The sequence below is a fragment of the Lingula anatina genome, chromosome 1 (assembly GCF_051362555.1).
Source record: "Lingula anatina isolate TDL-2025a chromosome 1, LinAna3.0, whole genome shotgun sequence".
Lineage (NCBI taxonomy): Eukaryota > Metazoa > Brachiopoda > Lingulata > Lingulida > Lingulidae > Lingula > Lingula anatina.
Window position 1 is genome coordinate 46,206,072 of NC_141767.1, and position 17,117 is coordinate 46,223,188.

The following is a 17,117-nucleotide window of genomic DNA, read 5'->3' on the forward strand; positions in this document are numbered from 1 at the left end:
AATAATCAAACATGACGTCAACAATATAGCAGTTTATGTTGTCACTTCAGTACATGAGAGTGTATTTTTATAATAAGCATAATAAGTTTGGAGAAATTGTTTGAAAGATTTGTAGATTTGATATATTTGTTACTTGCTCTGCTTAAACTCACCTCAGGAAAAAATTGAAGTAGTTTTCTCCTACTCATTGATCGATCCGTCACTGCACGTGGATTAAATATTTTATTCCGTTTTTTATTTCTGTTTTTCCGTTTTCTTATTCCGATGATCGATATGACCAATCATTTAGAACTATCCACGCCAGGTACTTTTATTTTCGGGAAATTTTATAGCTTTGCTGGGTATGCTCATAGAAAAAAAAGCATAACTTGGAGAGCTTTTCACAGGCGTACAGTGTACCTTAAAGCGTTTGCATTCATTGTGAAATCGATGCCCCCACCCTTTAACCTCAGAATGGAAAGTGGCACAGCATCAAAGTTCGCCGTAGCTAGAGGCGCATCTAACGCAATAGTTACAATCGGTAAAAATCGAAGCTCTTTGACTTCTGTTAATTAAAATTACCACTTGCAAATATTCATTAAAGTTGCATAGCTCAATAATGGTATATTTGACACAAGAATTACAACGATTTTGTTGACAGAAATACCTTGGGAATTGAAATGTATGTGCTAGGGCCTTAATCCTTACTTTAACAGTAACTTTATCGCATTGTTGAGTTTTGTATTGCACGAGTTAACAATAATACCAAGTATTTGTTGTTAAGAACTAAAGGTCTTACAGTGTACGGGGTATGAAAATAATTGTTTGTAAAAGGAATCAATTAGCCTCTTTCATGAAGACCGTTCACGCTAAATTTAAAGCAGGTTACGTATCCGAAGTATCGGGCGTTCTATTATGAATATTTAAGTAGGAAAGAAAATCCGATTGTTTACCGACACGGATTGGAAGTTTGTGAATTTCAGCAATTTTTGTAGTGGAAAGTTTAGGCCTACCACACATCTTTCACAGTACACTAGCGTAACAGCAGAAAGGATTCAAGAGGGGGGAGAAACTAGGCTGGAAATAGTGACAAATACACAGGTCGCCTTATTTATTGGCGATTAGTTACGACCTCTTCGTGTTTTGTGTGTAACTTGAGATGGTGGGACGCGCTCTGAAGTTCCCCCAAGTGGACATGGGCTCACAGCGAATAGGCCTACAACCAATGTGTCAACGTGACAATGCCACAGTTACCAACGATATATGAATATTTAGAAGATGTAAACTGATATTGGAGACGCGGTGGATGATGATTAAAGACGTGTTTGCTGAATAGGGTAACTAGGTACCAGGACGAGAATTACTTCACTGCCAATACCGACCCTTGGACGACGAGAGATGCTGTACTTGTCAAACTCGTGATAAGATGCTGGTTTTTATTTAAAACAGCTGGTAACTTGTATGTAAGCGTGTAGTTTCAGGGGGCCTTGAACTAAGCCCTATTTTGCTGGTATTTATTTTATTTTGAAAGTATGTGACTCACTGAACATAAGTTGCTGGTGGAATTACTCAAACTATATAAAACATCACTGGGGAGCAACGTAGACGCAGCTGGTGCGTCGACAGACGACAAAAATGGGAGAAAATACTAAGATCTGACGTGAAAGGTCGTGGAGTGGAATGGCTGGTGAGACAGATTCAATGGCAGGAGAATCCAGTGAATATTCGGATTCTGAGTCTGAAACTCCTACCGTGGGAGTAAAATCCGACTGGAATTTCAACCGTGCCTGTGCCAGCAGCAGCCCAATTTCAGTTCTTCGTCTCGCTGATTTGGAAATCTCAGACGAAGAATGTTTTTGCTCCCGCCTGGCAGATGTGACTCCCTGGGACTACGACGAGTCGGCCACAGCAGTCCGAGATACGGACAACAGGCAAAAACATGGAAAACATAAACGGCATAAAGATAAACACTACATGTTACCAACAAAAGCATGGGGTGTATCTAGAATTAAAAAGTCCACAGTCGAGCCGGATCCGTACCAGTTTCAGCATTATACTAACTACAGACAGTACATGGAAGAGTACAGAACGAGGCATGGGTACAGCGCCAAGGCAACAACACCAGAAAAGAACAAACAATTGGAAAATGGACTGGGAAGTAGTGACCCATATTTTCAGAAGATATGGTAAGTTCATAATTCGTATTTCAACGATCACTACATCATTAGTAGAATGAAACTGAACAGGTTTTGCTATGAACTTCTGAACAAAATGGAATTCGTGATACTACAACCTAAAATACTATATATTAGGGAGATTGCAACACCACGTGATGATGCTACAGAGAAGTGATATAGTACGAATCATATACATGTGCAGTAAGACAGACGATTTCATGGGTCACAGGTGTATATATATATAACAAAATACAACATAAAAATCATTTCGATTTGGTGTGCAAGACTAATACATTATAGTCTATATGGCGTATGTTAGTTTTATTCTCAACTTTAGAGACATGTCTTAAGTCACAGATTGAAGTGTTTGTTCTGAAAACACTTGTATCCGAAGTCGGGGTCATTGAAGATAAAGCCAAGATTTTTATGCGAGTTTAACATATGGTCTTTCCATTAACATATTGTTCGCCCTTTTTTCGAATGTGTATAGACCTAGTTGGAAAAAAACTGCCTATTCTTATTCAGTTTCCCGACTTTTATCGATTCGGATACGAAATTTTAGCTCTTTCTGTCAAAGTAGAAGAAAGCATTTAACAGGTGTCTAGAGTATTTCTCAAATATTTAGTCACCATTTTAATTTTAGTCTCTTTAATATCATGAGTGCGTGAAACAGCTATGATAAACACAAATTATCGACTTGACTGGATTGGAAGAACGGCTGTTTCTTTCCCTACCTTTCTCTCTCCAGCGCTTATATAATTAATTACTACAGATTTCATTGCAAGGGGACTGTCAAGAGAAATTTGGATTACGTCCGTAAATTCGTAATGTTAGAATTATATGCAGGGACATAAATGACGCATTAAGGTAATCATTTCAATCACACCACATTCTCTGAATTTTTTTTTTTTTTTTTTTTTTTTGTCAAAAATGAAGTAGATACATTTAACCTTAAATGTTATAGACCATGTTATGAAAAAGAAATACTATTGATTCCACGGATCCTAACGAAGAATACAGATCGTGGTGTATCTAACCTAAGATCTAATAAACATCTAATAATCTTACATCTAACGTACATGAATACAGAAGCGGCAAACTACTTCAAGTGTGCTTCTTAAGCCCTGGGTCTACAGGTATACTTTTCATTATGTTTACCATGCAACAATACTACTTCCACTGCGTATCGATTTTCCTTATAAAAGCAGTAGAAAGTTGCGATGCCCCCATACAATATGGATGAGACGATACACAGTGACGGATTATTACTGTTGACTTTTCGATAACAATGTTGACGCTATAATAACTTCTCTGGAAGCATGCTTGCAGTGTCATGCTTAATAAGATGATTTGGTTATTTTTTTCCATTAGTTCAGTTTAGGTTATGAAGAGCGTGGCAATTATTTATCCGACAGCATAGCTCTGGAGTTATACCCTAAGAAGTAATGTTAGGATTTTTTCTTGTTTGAATTTGATAAAAAATTAATTGAAGGCCATTTTTTATTGGCGTAATTGATTTGATGATCAGTTACGCAGTTAACGCACGGGACCAGTTATTGTTCAAGCAAGGCTTTTTTTTACTTGATACATAATTTATTTCTTTTCTTCTATATAATTTGAAAGCTGGTATGAACAAACATGCAAAAACACTTTTTACAGTTCTACTAACGTGAGCATTAAAAATTATGACACAGCTATATGTAACCAAAATGTAAATAAATAAATAAATAAATAAATAAATAAAAGACATTTTCAATGTCTATATAAATTCCATACTGTTTAATTCCAGTTATATTCTACATAATCTTCACAGCTTTGCGTTTATAAGACAAGCGAGGTCTATGTTGCAGAGTGGACAAGGGTAAGGAAGACGCAGCGGTGCCGTGGATCAGTTTGTTGCCAGGTTTTGCCACTGGGATAACAGCCATTCAAAAGCTTCGTTGCTGTAACTCCCCACCCCGTGTTTCAGACCTCTAGCAGAGACTCTGCTCTATATACAGCATGTTTCCCTCCTCCGTTAAACTTACACGGGGACGGCAAGCGTATGTAGAGTACGATGATCGCTGAATATTTCTGAAACGCGGGGTGCTGTCCCCATCTTCCATCACCATTTTATTGGCCAGAGTGCTTGAATTGGATTTTATTTTCCAGTATTGGTGGTAAAGTTTGACGCAGGGGTTCGGTTGGCTTTTGCCATTGGATTAACAGCCGCAAAATGTGTTTCTGATGAGCTGTGCTCACTCACCTTCTAATTGGGCCATGTTTCCTTCATTGGATTCAATTTTGATTTTCAGTGACGTTTTATTACCTGTTTGAATGCACATCGCTTTTTGCACGTTATGAGGCAAGTCCCGTCTGCGAAATAAACTACAAAAATAATAATAATAATAATAATAACCCATTTCGTGTGTATTCCTTACCTCTTCATTATAACTTTCTTTAATGTATAATACATGTTTATGAAAAGCTTTGTCAACACCATTTATAGAATTTATGAAACATCAGCTACGTTTGGGGTGAAGTGAAAGATTTGTTTTGAATTTCTGTGATATGTGCACTATGGAATCGACCTGACAGAGAATTATTCATTTTTTTTTTCGTTTTAGTCCCAACGAGGCGACGGAAATACCCAAAGAGGCTGAAGGCGTTCCAAACGGTGCTGCAAACCAAAGCCCAGATGAAACCGTGCCGTTGCCAAAGTCAGCTCCAGCCTCACAATCGATACCTGCCGCACCGTCTTCACAAACTGGAACTGAGAGTCTCATGAAGCAGAAACCATGTCAGGACGATCCACCGACATCGCCGCGTAAACCTCAAAACACTACCGAAAAATTACCTCGGAAAACTAAGTTCAGCCCTGAGAGTAACTCCTCAGAGAGCGACGGTCATAGCAAAGGTAATGGGGATTCTTTTGCCAAGGGGAACGTGGACATAAGTCGGAGATCGGTGCTTCCAAAATTAACACCTCGACGAGGGGAACCTGGAGTACGGCTTGCTCCTGAAACGATAGCTTTACGACCATCTGCCGATTCCGAGGAGGCCAAACTCGGTGCAGGAAACCCCGTAATCGCCAGCTACGTCACAGACAATTTCAGGGAGAATAAACATTTGCCAACACCTTCCAACCCACTGGAAGAATTTCGCGAACATGCCAGATCACAAAAACGAAAAACGTTTGGATTAAAATCTGTCCATTCAGTTGACATTTTAAGTGTGATAAAAAAATATGCAGCAAAAGCGAGAGAACTATATCCACAGTTAGCGGCAACGGGCCCTGGCATCGACCCGAAACCGATCACAGTACGAACTTTGGGGCAGCCAGCTCAAAGACAGTTGCCGAAACTGAACGTCAGATCTATCCTTTTAAAAAGTGGCGATCACCAAAATGGCACTGACAATGGTGGCATCGTATCGTCTGAAGGCGGTAAACCGCGAAATCGTCCGCCTACACCGATGCCTAATTTACTCCTTCAAGCTCTGACTAACCCCGAGCAATATGAACAATGTTTGGCAAGGCTGAAGCAGGCGGAAGATTTGGTGAGGCCGCGCCTACCCAGTAGCGACAGTGAAGACGGACAGGGCAGCAGCAGACTAACTCGATCTGATAGCTTCAAATGGGAGCTCGGGGAACTGAGAAAGGCGTTCAAAAGGAGGGACAAAATGAAATCCCCCCTTTCAAAATCTGATCCAACCGGTCAGTCTCTAAAGCAGAACTCCGATATCAACAAGAAATCTTTCGATAATCAAAAAATTTCATTCAGTACCACAGAAGGAGTGTATAAGTATAAAGTCCCTTCTAAAGAACGGAAGGACCCCAAAAAGCTTGATATTACTGGGTTTCCTTACAGAACTCGAGAACAGCACGAGGCTTTCTATGCACGATTGAAAAAATACAAAGCACAGGACGGATAGAGTGCAGTGAAGTGTACATTGTATTAAACAATGTGTAAATCGTATGAATCCATCTGACCGATCGCCAGCCAACACGTTCTTTTTCGCTCGGCAGTTTATGCACTGTATATCCAGGGGTGGAATTTTCATCAAATGAACATAGTATCTAAAACTGTTTGATGCCTTCAATTTAAATCAGGTTTTAACGATTGTCTTTAAAAAAACAAGGACGACTTAAAAATTATTAAAAGTACCTCTACTGTCAAAGTAATTTGTTTAATCAGACTCACGGTCCTTGCAATCACGCGACCGATTTATTTGTTAGTGCAATGGATCAGGTTAATGGTTTACTTAGCGTTGATTCAACCTAGGGTCATTCGGCTTCTGTACATCTTGAGCGATATGACCTCAAGTAACCTAAATAAACATGGTGCTACAATGGGTAATATTCAACGAAAATATTGAATAAAAATGCTTTTATTGATCAGATTAGATTTGTGAATCGTTATGGTAGCCTTTTCAGATAGGCACAACCCTTCCTTGAGTATATGGATACAATAGCAGAGCAGCTACACTACAAATATAACAGCACGTTGTTACTCGAGGTATTCTACATGTATGTGGCAGTTATGCGTAAAAAGGTCACATCGTTCAAGGAATTGTAAAAAGATACTCTTATATCAGTCTTTGCACAGCTGCAGCAATACAGCAGTACACGACATTTTTAATAGAAACCAGTCTTAATTAATGAACTTTGGTTATTTCCTAACAATTATGATGAAAACTTTATAATCAGTCAAGTTAAGCAGAATTTACTGGATATGCAACATGCAGGCTATTCTATCTGTTATAGAAAATTCAAGAAAATGCTTTTTATACAGACATCTCGTAGATCACAGTACTACACAAACTTACCTATCAAATCCAATATCACAGCATTACAAGAAACTTTAGGCTCTCATCTCATGAACTTGACGTAGAAACTGGGTCAGGTTAATAAGGATATTGTCACCGTTCGCCCAAAACTCCTTATTTACCTACATTCTTTTGGGTAATAAATAAATCTTCAGTGTGCAGTGACTAAATAAATTAACATTTACACATATGTCATCTAACAAGTGACGTCATAATTGCGATTTTTGGGTAAAAACTGAAATATCGGTTTTTAAAATTTCTCTTTTACTTGATCACCCATGATCACCGTTTCAACGCCGATTTAATGACACCATTAAGTACTCCAAAACCGTGCAAGCAATTTTTCTTAAATTTTTAGTTAAGATTTTATCGTTGACAAAGCAAAATAATGCCTTTGTTTAATGAAAATCTGTAATTAGGGGCTAATACTCTATAACAAAAACATCTAAACCAAGATGACGGCGCAGGATTGTAGCTAATACACTCTTAGTCAACTCTGCCAATTTTCGTGATAAAATCTTGTTCAGGGATGAAGTTACGCCCCATACCGATTACTATCTCACCTCAAAATAGAAAGGTGTTAAATTGACGATTAAAGCTTTGAGTTGCCTATGCTTATACATTGCAACGAAAAAATATAAACGCTGATATTTTGTATTTAAGGGTTTTTTTCATTGTTTTAAATCAGCACAAAGAAAAAACGCATTATTGAATGATTAGATGCAGGAAAAAAACTCATTTTCGGTATCTGGATGATAATAAAGGGTCATGATGTCCTAATATTCTTTGATAATCCAAAGTTTCATTGCTCCAAAGGTTGGTTGGTCCGAAAAATCGTATGCACGCGTGCCTCTGATGAACTTTACTTCATTGCCAGTACACTATACACTTTGTTCATGCATAATACGGACTTCAGAATATTGCTACGGCCCCTTTTGATCACCCTGCTGGTAAAGAGAAATGACGAAGATTCCGGACACGCGCAAACTAGGACCCACCTAATGGGACCTACATGCAAAAATGCAACTGTACTTTTTGAAATGACATTTTTAAAAATTTCTTTTCCTTTTTAAATAGCTCTTTTAATAGAGATCTCACTAACTGAAACATTTTTGTAAAAGATTTAAGTATAAAGACATTTAAACTTTCAAACTTTAAAAACCGTTTTTATATTTAACATCAAGATATCTCCAAATCCTAGCTAAAACAGACTAAAATAAAATGTTTAGACTAATAATAAATTTTGGTAATTTTTCCAGTAACATTTAATTTTTTTTTTACGATAAAACTTTCTGAAAATGCCTGTACATTAAAAGATTAAAGAAAAAGCCTGATCTTTTCAATTTATTTGAAACGCACTCTGAATAAAAATCAAAACGGGGACACACTTGGAGGTTCGATAGAAGTCATATTATTGTCAACTTTGGCATTGCTTCTTATTGAAAAATATCTATAACTTGGAGCCTACCGGAAAGTGTATTCTCATAAGTTGCAGAAATATTTTACCTTCATTTGTTGGTACATTTTACTTGTCCCAACATAAAAATGTCTTGTGCCGAAAGTAGTCCCCTTGGTTGATGTATACAGAAGTTTGAAAAAAAAAAAATCAATCTTGGGCCTTCATTGTATGAGAAATCTAAAGAAGGCAATGGTATTCAAGGCAAAATTAATAAAAAAGCTTTGATTATCATACTTAAACACAAAGCCACTCACCTTCAAGGGCTCCATCTTAAAGGATAGTTTAATTAAGCCAAAAATGACACCCACCATTCACATCAAATTTTGGACCAAAACTCATAAAATGTTATGTAAAACCAATTTTTTCATGTTTCTTTATTAATGTTTTTTCTAAATCTACTGATAAATAATCCAAATTTACTAATAACTAACCTTTTTATTGAGCCAAGCTTCTTTAAGTCATTGACAATAATTCATTTTATTGAACATGGCTTTATCTACCACATACATCCATGCAAGTCCAATGTGCATGCATTATTCTTTTCATTCAATCTAAGTTTTGCTACAAACATTAAAAAAACTTATATTTAAACAAGTCAGCAAAGCTGTCAAGTGTACAGACAAAAAGCAGAAAATGATAATGCACAAAATTGGCTACTGTCAATTCTGATGCAAAAATACATCATATGCTTAAGTGCAAAGTCAACATCAATTTTTAATTATTGACAACAGGTAATATGGATATAAGTAAAACGAGTAACAAGCAAAGGGCTTCAGTCCCATGACAGTTAAGATCACACTTTGAAATGCCAGAATGAGAAAAAAAATTCACAAAAAAATTAGTACTTTTAAGACAAAATAATAGGCCAAACAAGCTGGTTTTCCAATTTGGGCTGTATGTCAATCGAAGGAATCATTCTTTTAAGTTACAAATAAGTAACACAGTTTTCCTTTCTTAATGTTTGTGGTAACAGTGCACAAAGTAGGTTTTTTGACAATTTTGATGCAATATTACATGATTACCACATAAATCACCAACAATTTTTAATTATCTACTATACATAACACTGACATTCATGCAAATGTAAATACCGTTCGGCTTTATGCCGCGGGAGTTCTAAGCCCCACAATGAAAATGCCAATATGTGAAAAATTAAAATTTTCAAAAAGAACTGCATAACTTCCAGAAAAAAAAAGCACTTAGACTGGTTTTCCAACTAAAGCTACATTTCAGTCCTATGAAACTTTTCAGTAGGCTTGAGAATCATTAGTAACATAGTTTTCATTTAATGATCATTATGCAGTGCCCAAAAAAGGGTTTTCTTCTATTTTGATCCAATATTACATAATGCTTAACATCATAATTACCACCAATCTTTAATTATGCACTGCAGGCAACATGGATATTTGGAAAATATTATAAGCAAAGGTCTTCAGGCCCATGTAACTTGAAAATGACAAAATATAAACAAGAGATTACTGTACTGAAATGATTTTTTCCCATTTTCAACATTCTTTTACATAAAACAAAATAATCAATTTACTGTCATAACTTAATAATAGTTGACAAAAAAATCAATTGAACAATTTTAAATGTCCAATTTGCTCCATTCTGAGATTCTGAACATTGTGAATGATTGAATCTGACAAATTTTTTTACACAATACACGATAACAGGTTTACCACCATCGTAAAAATCACCCACCAGATAATGCCAATTTTCGAACTGTAGATAAAGACAAATGGTAAAACGGTTTTCCACTTATCGTGTTATCGCTATGGCAACTATAGCAAACAGATGAAGGTGACGGCATTATGTGCAGACACATCAGTCTCTGTACATAGATAGTCTCTTATCTGTTCCCATACAATTAGACAACATCAGGCCAGGACAAAAATATTAAAGAGTAACTACGTATATACATATCTAGGGACCCTCAATCAGTTTTTGTGCATATGACTTAAATTGTACAATTATTAAATATGGTTAAATTTAATCTAAACATGTATACAAAATCACAAAGAATGATTTCTCTTGTGATACACATAAATATTTAAATAACAAACAGATGCAATACATAAATCAATGGGTATAAGAAAAAAATTAGTTTTTAAAACACACAATATTTTAAATAAAATTTTAGTGTACTCCAATACCTGACATTTGAACTTAAAATTGTAAGTCATGTTGAAATGTATATATGATTGTATTACAATTAATGGTTTTCTACATAATATGTGCAATATACAGAACAAAATCAATGACTAGATATTTTCCATGGGAAAATTTGTTAATTTTACAGATACTGCACTTTTTTAAAATCATAAATGCTTTTAATTAGAACCCTTCTTTTGAGCAGCTACATTCTATTTTTATTTTATAAAGAAAAGCCCCACAGATGCTTCACAGAAATATATATTTTAATAAACTCATTTATTGGTCACCAGTGATAAATAATGGACACTGAAACACTCTTCTCAGCACACATAAAAGCAACTGTGTTTTGACACATCTGTAAACATTAATTCATTCATTGTCTTACATTTCAAAGCTAGGGATTCCCAGACAGTCCTATGTGGACATTAATATCACCCTTCCCGGCATTTAAATAGTCTCAATCACAGATGTCAATAATGTCAAAACTTCAAGATTTTTTTAAACACATAAATAATAAAATAGAACTATCTACAAATACAATTTGGAAATGAAAATCTTCAAAAATCTTCAAAATGTTGGCCTCTATTGCTAGACAAAAAAAAAAAAAAAGAAAAAAAAAAAAAAAAAAAAAACATCAGACAAACAAACACACCCACAAACCAGCAGAGCAATAGACTAGAATATTTTTTAAAACTAATTCTACAAGACAAATAAAAAAAATAAGCACCTGGGTTAGTACTGCGTCAATAATGCTTTTGAAATTGTTCACAGTTTTGCTTCTTACAATTGCCCTTAAGCTTAAGTTTACTGAATGTCACTGGTAAAAAAGTTTTCTGGCAGGATAATTATAAGGCACCTTGTGGTAGTCTACAAAGAAGTAACATAACATTGCAGTTATCTTGGTGGAATTTTAACAAATATCCATTTAATTCACAATATAAAAATATCTTTAGATAATTCTCAGTTTGTTCCCATAGGCTCATGGGGCTGTCAAAAACAGCTTTTCATACACACATTGTATTTTCACCCATTTCCTTGGTCACACTCCAACTTTGCTGCCTCTTTCTTCAACCTGTCTGCCAACCAGTCAAGTTTGACAGTGTCATCTCTCAATGAATCAACAAGTTCTGCAAATGCATTGTCTCCTCTAGTTGGAATGATATCCAGGAACATATGGACTTTGCCCTCTCGAGTGGGGCACTCCATTATCCTCTCTCTCTCTGAATCTGTCAAAATTCTCCTTGCATTCAATATATCAGTGATGGCTTTGGGGGACATATCTTTGATAATACTAACTCTATTACGTCTAATAGCTTGTCGGTGAATATCAGTCATTCCTCCAACCCCATCCTTCCCTTCTAATACATCCGCTAGCCACGGTTGCTCTGATGTATCTCTAAGAGATTCAGCCAAAGTATCAACGGCAGACAGGCTCACTTGATGTAGACACCGCAAAAGGCATGCATTCCTCTTTTTCCTTTGGACCATCCCACGGATTCGCTCAACCTGATCATCAGTAAGAATTTCTTTTTGCAACAGGAAATCCAAATGTTCCGATGCATCCATGTCACTCAAGAGAACACTTGGAAAACCTAATGAAAATTTCAATGACAATTAAGCTAAAACGAGTAATGGACTGGGTTCCCATACCTAGATCTATCTTACAGGATCCATCCATCCCTGACGGGTTTCTTGCTAAATTGCTTTCAGCTTAAATGGCTTAGATGTCTGGCACACCTACTGAACAATAATTAATTACCCCCTAGCAGCTTCAGTAGGCCTGACAGACATCTAAGCTGCTTAAATGGACTGCAATTTAGCGAGAATCCTCTCGGAGATGGGTCGACACACAGTTAGTATGATAGGGTCTGGGAATGGTCCAAGAATGAGAAAAGGAACAGATAAATGAAGGGGTAAATAATCAGACAAATATATGATCGCATGAATACTAATAAACAGTTCAAATAGCATAAACATATATACATGTACTTATCTGGTATAAAAGTGTCCTACATACATACAAATACTTAAAGGTACATACGAACCGAGCATTGGTGGAGCGTGGATTCCCAGTAAGACATGTAAACCACTTCTACTAGTTTCTTATACGACTCAAATAAATTCAACATGCCAAGGGATAAACTGAATAGATCACTCAATCAGCCATAAAAAAAGCTTTAGACTGCTCCTTTCTTTAAATTTTTGGTCAGAAATTTAACCTACTTTCGTGACCTACTTTAATGCCCCATTGACATACAGCATAGAAAGCTAGCAGAAAAATCCGTTCAAACATCATTTTCGGGTAAAATTAAACAATGCCTTTTGGTAATTCTCTTAGTTATACTACTTGAAACTATATGCTGGCATTTGGTTGGTTTTTGTGACAAAAAATTGACTTAGTATGCATCTTTAAGGCTCAAACTCTGCGGAGACTCACTGAATGCAATCAGCTTTACAGCCCTTATAATGAAGGAGTAAATAACATACAAACATTTGGTATTTAAAAATTCTAAATCCAATAGTACTTGGCTAAATTACACCCAGCATGCTAATCATAATGCCTCCATAGCGTGTGAGAGTATAATTACCTGATACCGTTTTATCCAAAAAATTCTCCACAGCTGCAAGTTGACCTCCAGATCCATTCCCTTAAAAGAAAAAGCGTGGATTGCAAAGATTATGCATAACATATAGCAATTAAAAAGAACTATGACAATATTACCCACATTCTTCAAGAAAAATTACAAAACCTGCCTAAAAATTCATCATATGCATGGGTGACAGTTGTAAAAACTGATAATCCTAAAAACAAAGCTTGCAATTTCTCACTACATTTAGACCATAAAAAAAATCGATCAAAATGAAGACTGAAAATCCTGAAAACTCTTGCCCATGCAAATGCAGTCAAAAGCTGTGTTTGAAATAATTTGAATTAAAAAATAGGTGAGAACCATGATAGTACTTCACCTTCAAGAGGTGGCTGCAACAGCAACGTTGGAAAGCTACTCTTGGCTCTGCGACAATGACGAGAAATACCATCTGTTTGTTCCTGTATGATGTCCACCTTCACTTCATCTGGGTTCTCATGATTGCCCTCCATGATACAGTGAGGGCACATAACATACTGTGTAAATATGCAACCTGGATACTGAACACTTAGTACACTTGCTATTTTTTGATGAAGCTTTGGAAGCTCTTTCCAAAGCTTTTCAACTCTCTGAGTACGTAAAGACAGCTGAATAACCCGTCTGCTCTTGTTTTCATCACGATACCGAGTAAACAAAAGTTTTAGGTCTGGAACAGCTGCATAGAGACCATCCTGCCAATGCTCCATAGTTGGGTGCTGATCGATAGCTATCAGTTCACGATGGAGTTCCACAGTGGCAACTTCAAAGAAGGTTGATGGTGTCCTCTCTCTAACATTGTTTGGTTGACTGTTTTCCATGTCATGAAATCGGAACTGTATTTCATAATGAATCTCACCAGGCAAAGGGGCATCTGGCCATCTGGCCCTGTCATGTAGATTGCTTGGTTTCTCTGTCTGTAAGAGCCAGGGGAAATAGTATTGTACATTCATACCTTCTGTTTCATTTCTTGCTATTTTCCTGTTCTTGAACTTAAAACAAAAATCAAATTTATTCAAGAGAGCTGTAACAACTGTAAACAACCCAGGGTTGTTTTCACAGCCAGTGATAAGTGAATGAAGCAAAGTTTCAGTCATCACTCCAGTGTCCATGAACTTCTGCAAGTGCTCTTGATGAAGATCAGGTCTCCCATGGTAAACCTGTGGGACTGCCTGGATGGCTGCTTTGGGATTATAATGAAACACTGGGCTAGCAATTTCAACAATTTTCTCAGGCTGATGAAATATGTAACCTTTCATCTCTGGGTCTTCACAATACCAATTCAGGTATCCAATCTGGTTAAGGACTCTAAGAACTGCTTCTACTTCTGCTGACCATGCAGTTTTGGGTTTCATCCAAAGAAAAAGTGATTGAAAGAAGTTGTATCCGTGGTGCTTGTTATAAATGGAGAGCACCTGTTCCATAGGAAGATAAAGATCTTCTTTTTGGTTTCTGGCTTCCTTCAGTGCCATCCCAAACTTGTGGTATCGAAGCGGTATCTGTATGCCTGATCCATGACACTGGTCTACAACAAACTTCTTTATCACGGTGATGTTATCAAGGGTTTTTGAGCTGACAGCCACAGCTCTAACAGTGTTGCTAGGGAGAGTGGTTAGTAGGGATGTCAACCCAGACAGCTGTTCTTCACTAACATTGCCTTTGACTTTTTTCATCTCTTCAATGTGGTCTGCTTCTAATTTTATGTCTTGCACAATCATTTTTTCAACATCCTGAGTTATCTGTCGAATCTTGTCGGGATCGAGACCCTGTCCATCAGAGTGGGTACCAACAACCAGAACTTTGGCATTTGGAGCAATAGACCTCACATGTCGAAACCAACGTCCAACAAGAGCTTCATAATTCTTTTTCTTTGGATCCAATGAGTAATCTTGCAAGTTGAAGACCAATAAGACTATGACTTTGTCAGTAATAAATAATCTTGACGTAATCTCATATACCCTGTGCCCGCCAAAGTCATTTATTTGGATCTTTATGTCAGGTCCAGGTTCCCAAATGAATTGTTCAACAACTTCAGTTCTGTCTTCCTCATTTGCAAGTTTGGCTTTCTTGAATCTTAGAGCATTAGACAGACTGGTCTTTCCTGCTCTTGAGTCGCCCATCAGCAGAAGTCTCTGTCGCAGACATCCCTCTTCTTGGAGTTCCTTTATATAGGCAAAGAAAGCTTCCATTGTTCCATCTTCAGCTTTGCACTCAAGGTATGGAACACCATCAAGGAGATTCTTCTGCAGATTTAGATATCTTAAAGAACCTTTCAAGCATAATATTTCAAAAGGCAATGGTGGGTCCCCATTTTTAATCTGGTTTTGGCCTAGATCCAAATGTTTTAGTGACTTCATTTTGGTAAGAACTACTGGAAAACTGTTCAACTTATTATTGGGCATATGGAGTTGGAGAAGGTGCTCTAAATTGTATAACCCATCAGGAAGGGATGCTATTTTATTTCCACTCAAATCAAGGTAAATTAAAGTTTTTATCTTCAAAATTGCATCTGGAAAGGCCATGAATTTATTGTGGCCAAGATTTAGTGTTTCCAGATTCCTGAGTTTACATAACACTTTGGGAAATGTTTGTAGTTCATTTTCAGACAAATGTAGATGTCTAACTCTCTGAAGATTGGACAGGGCACTGTCAAGTTCAGTTAAACGGTTCTCTGTTAAATTGAGATCTTGTATCTCTTTAATATTGTAAAGTGACTTTGGAAGTTTCTGAAGAAGACATCCAGAAAGAGATAATGTGTTTAGACCATTGGATTTGGTCAATCTTCTTTTCCTTAATTCAACCTCAGATATATTAGCTGGAATATCTTCAAGAGCTTTGACGAAAGAAGCCATTGCTGTTGATAACCCTGTATTTCAACTTCTGAAAAATAAAGGATCATCTTTAAAAATTAAACATGTATTTTGAATCTTTAAAAGTCTGTTATTAACAACAAAGGTCATACAGATGGGTTTTAATAATCCTTGATTCATATACTATCATCAAACACACATCTCTTACAGAATCAATGAGTAACAATGGGGTACCAGGAGAAGCTACAGTGGTTGTGATTTTTGATGATGTCAGGGAGGTCAATATTATGTTTTTGATGATGTCAGAGCGGTAAATACTTAGTTTTATCACATATAGCAAATCCTGGGATATAACATCGTATTCTATGCCAATTATTAGTTTATAAGGTCTCTCTATATTGTTTCAAACCAGTTAAATTTAAGCGAGTGTTATTTCTGATTATAGATTTTGCTAAAAAGAAGTATAAATTAATAAATATTTAACGCCGCTTACCACACTCAATGTGCCAAATTTTCATAAATCTTGAGTAAAAAGTATAGAGAGCTCTTTCGGAACAATTTAATTATACCTTCTAACTAATAGGAAAGCCTGTATTGCCTATGATAAGGCAAATGTAGCCTTGACGTTTTTGATGGGACTGACTTGGTTTCTTAGCAGTACTCACTTGCGCTCTCCTAGCCTTCCAATGGTCAAGATCACAAGAGAGTAGATCACAAAGTCCAATTTGCTCGAGTGTTCCTAGCTATTGGCTGGCCAACTCACTACAGTGATAGACAAAAAGTTCCAGTCTTAGACTAAAATCTTCAAATTATGGCATGCTGTGCAACAAATATGAAGTACGCAAGGTCAAACTCTGCGCGTGTTCGGCGGTAGATTTATCACCAAAAAGTCATCTGTACTTACGTTTGTATATGTTTCCATGTTAGATTATATTTCTATTGTTCGAAAGCAACAGCATTCCTAGAAATATTGGCGTCCTAACAAATAAAATCCGTGTTTTGTTATCTGTCGTCGGGAATGAGAACCGTAAGGGAATGTTAACACGGATCTTCCTTGTATTAAATTAGAAATGATGTGATTCCACAGAAATCTGAAATCATACGC

General features: G+C 36.6%; 2 protein-coding genes across 4 annotated transcripts; one reads left to right on the top strand and one right to left on the bottom strand.

Moving 5' to 3' along the window:
- The first annotated feature begins 714 nt into the window (after positions 1-714).
- LOC106153253 (uncharacterized) lies at positions 715-6,536 on the top strand. 2 transcript variants are annotated; one of them, XM_013527109.2, is made up of 3 exons: positions 715-2,165; positions 3,946-4,017; positions 4,763-6,536. In XM_013527109.2, the coding sequence occupies exons 1-3, from the start codon at positions 1,660-1,662 to the stop codon at positions 6,066-6,068; spliced, it is 1,884 nt and encodes a 627-aa protein (XP_013382563.2). In that variant the 5' UTR covers positions 715-1,659; the 3' UTR covers positions 6,069-6,536. The 2 variants fall into 2 exon arrangements, with proteins under 2 accessions (XP_013382563.2, XP_013382564.2); XM_013527110.2 differs by lacking the exon at positions 3,946-4,017 and having other exon boundaries at positions 724-2,165.
- Positions 6,537-8,836: 2,300 nt separating this feature from the next.
- LOC106153248 (malignant fibrous histiocytoma-amplified sequence 1) lies at positions 8,837-17,086 on the bottom strand. 2 transcript variants are annotated; one of them, XM_013527100.3, is made up of 5 exons: positions 16,917-17,072; positions 16,678-16,774; positions 13,546-16,082; positions 13,167-13,226; positions 8,837-12,170 (listed from the first exon to the last, which is right to left on the bottom strand). In XM_013527100.3, the coding sequence occupies exons 3-5, from the start codon at positions 16,052-16,054 to the stop codon at positions 11,602-11,604; spliced, it is 3,138 nt and encodes a 1,045-aa protein (XP_013382554.2). In that variant the 5' UTR covers positions 16,055-16,082; positions 16,678-16,774; positions 16,917-17,072; the 3' UTR covers positions 8,837-11,601. The 2 variants fall into 2 exon arrangements, with proteins under 2 accessions (XP_013382554.2, XP_013382556.2); XM_013527102.3 differs by lacking the exon at positions 16,678-16,774 and having other exon boundaries at positions 16,917-17,086.
- Positions 17,087-17,117: the final 31 nt, after the last annotated feature.

Bases quoted from the DNA above. Each gene is read 5' to 3' on its own strand.
- LOC106153248 (XM_013527102.3), bottom strand. From the start codon at position 16,054: ATGGCTTCTTTCGTCAAAGCTCTTGAAGATATTCCAGCTAATATATCT. The intron at 13,227-13,545 runs GTGAAGTACTAT...TTTTCTTTTAAG, and splicing joins GTTGCAGCCACCTCTTGAAG to GGAATGGATCTGGAGGTCAA. The intron at 12,171-13,166 runs GTAATTATACTC...AATTTTCATTAG, and splicing joins TTTGGATAAAACGGTATCAG to GTTTTCCAAGTGTTCTCTTG.
- LOC106153253 (XM_013527109.2), top strand. From the start codon at position 1,660: ATGGCTGGTGAGACAGATTCAATGGCAGGAGAATCCAGTGAATATTCG. The intron at 2,166-3,945 runs GTAAGTTCATAA...GTTTAATTCCAG, and splicing joins CCATATTTTCAGAAGATATG to TTATATTCTACATAATCTTC. The intron at 4,018-4,762 runs GTAAGGAAGACG...TTTTCGTTTTAG, and splicing joins ATGTTGCAGAGTGGACAAGG to TCCCAACGAGGCGACGGAAA.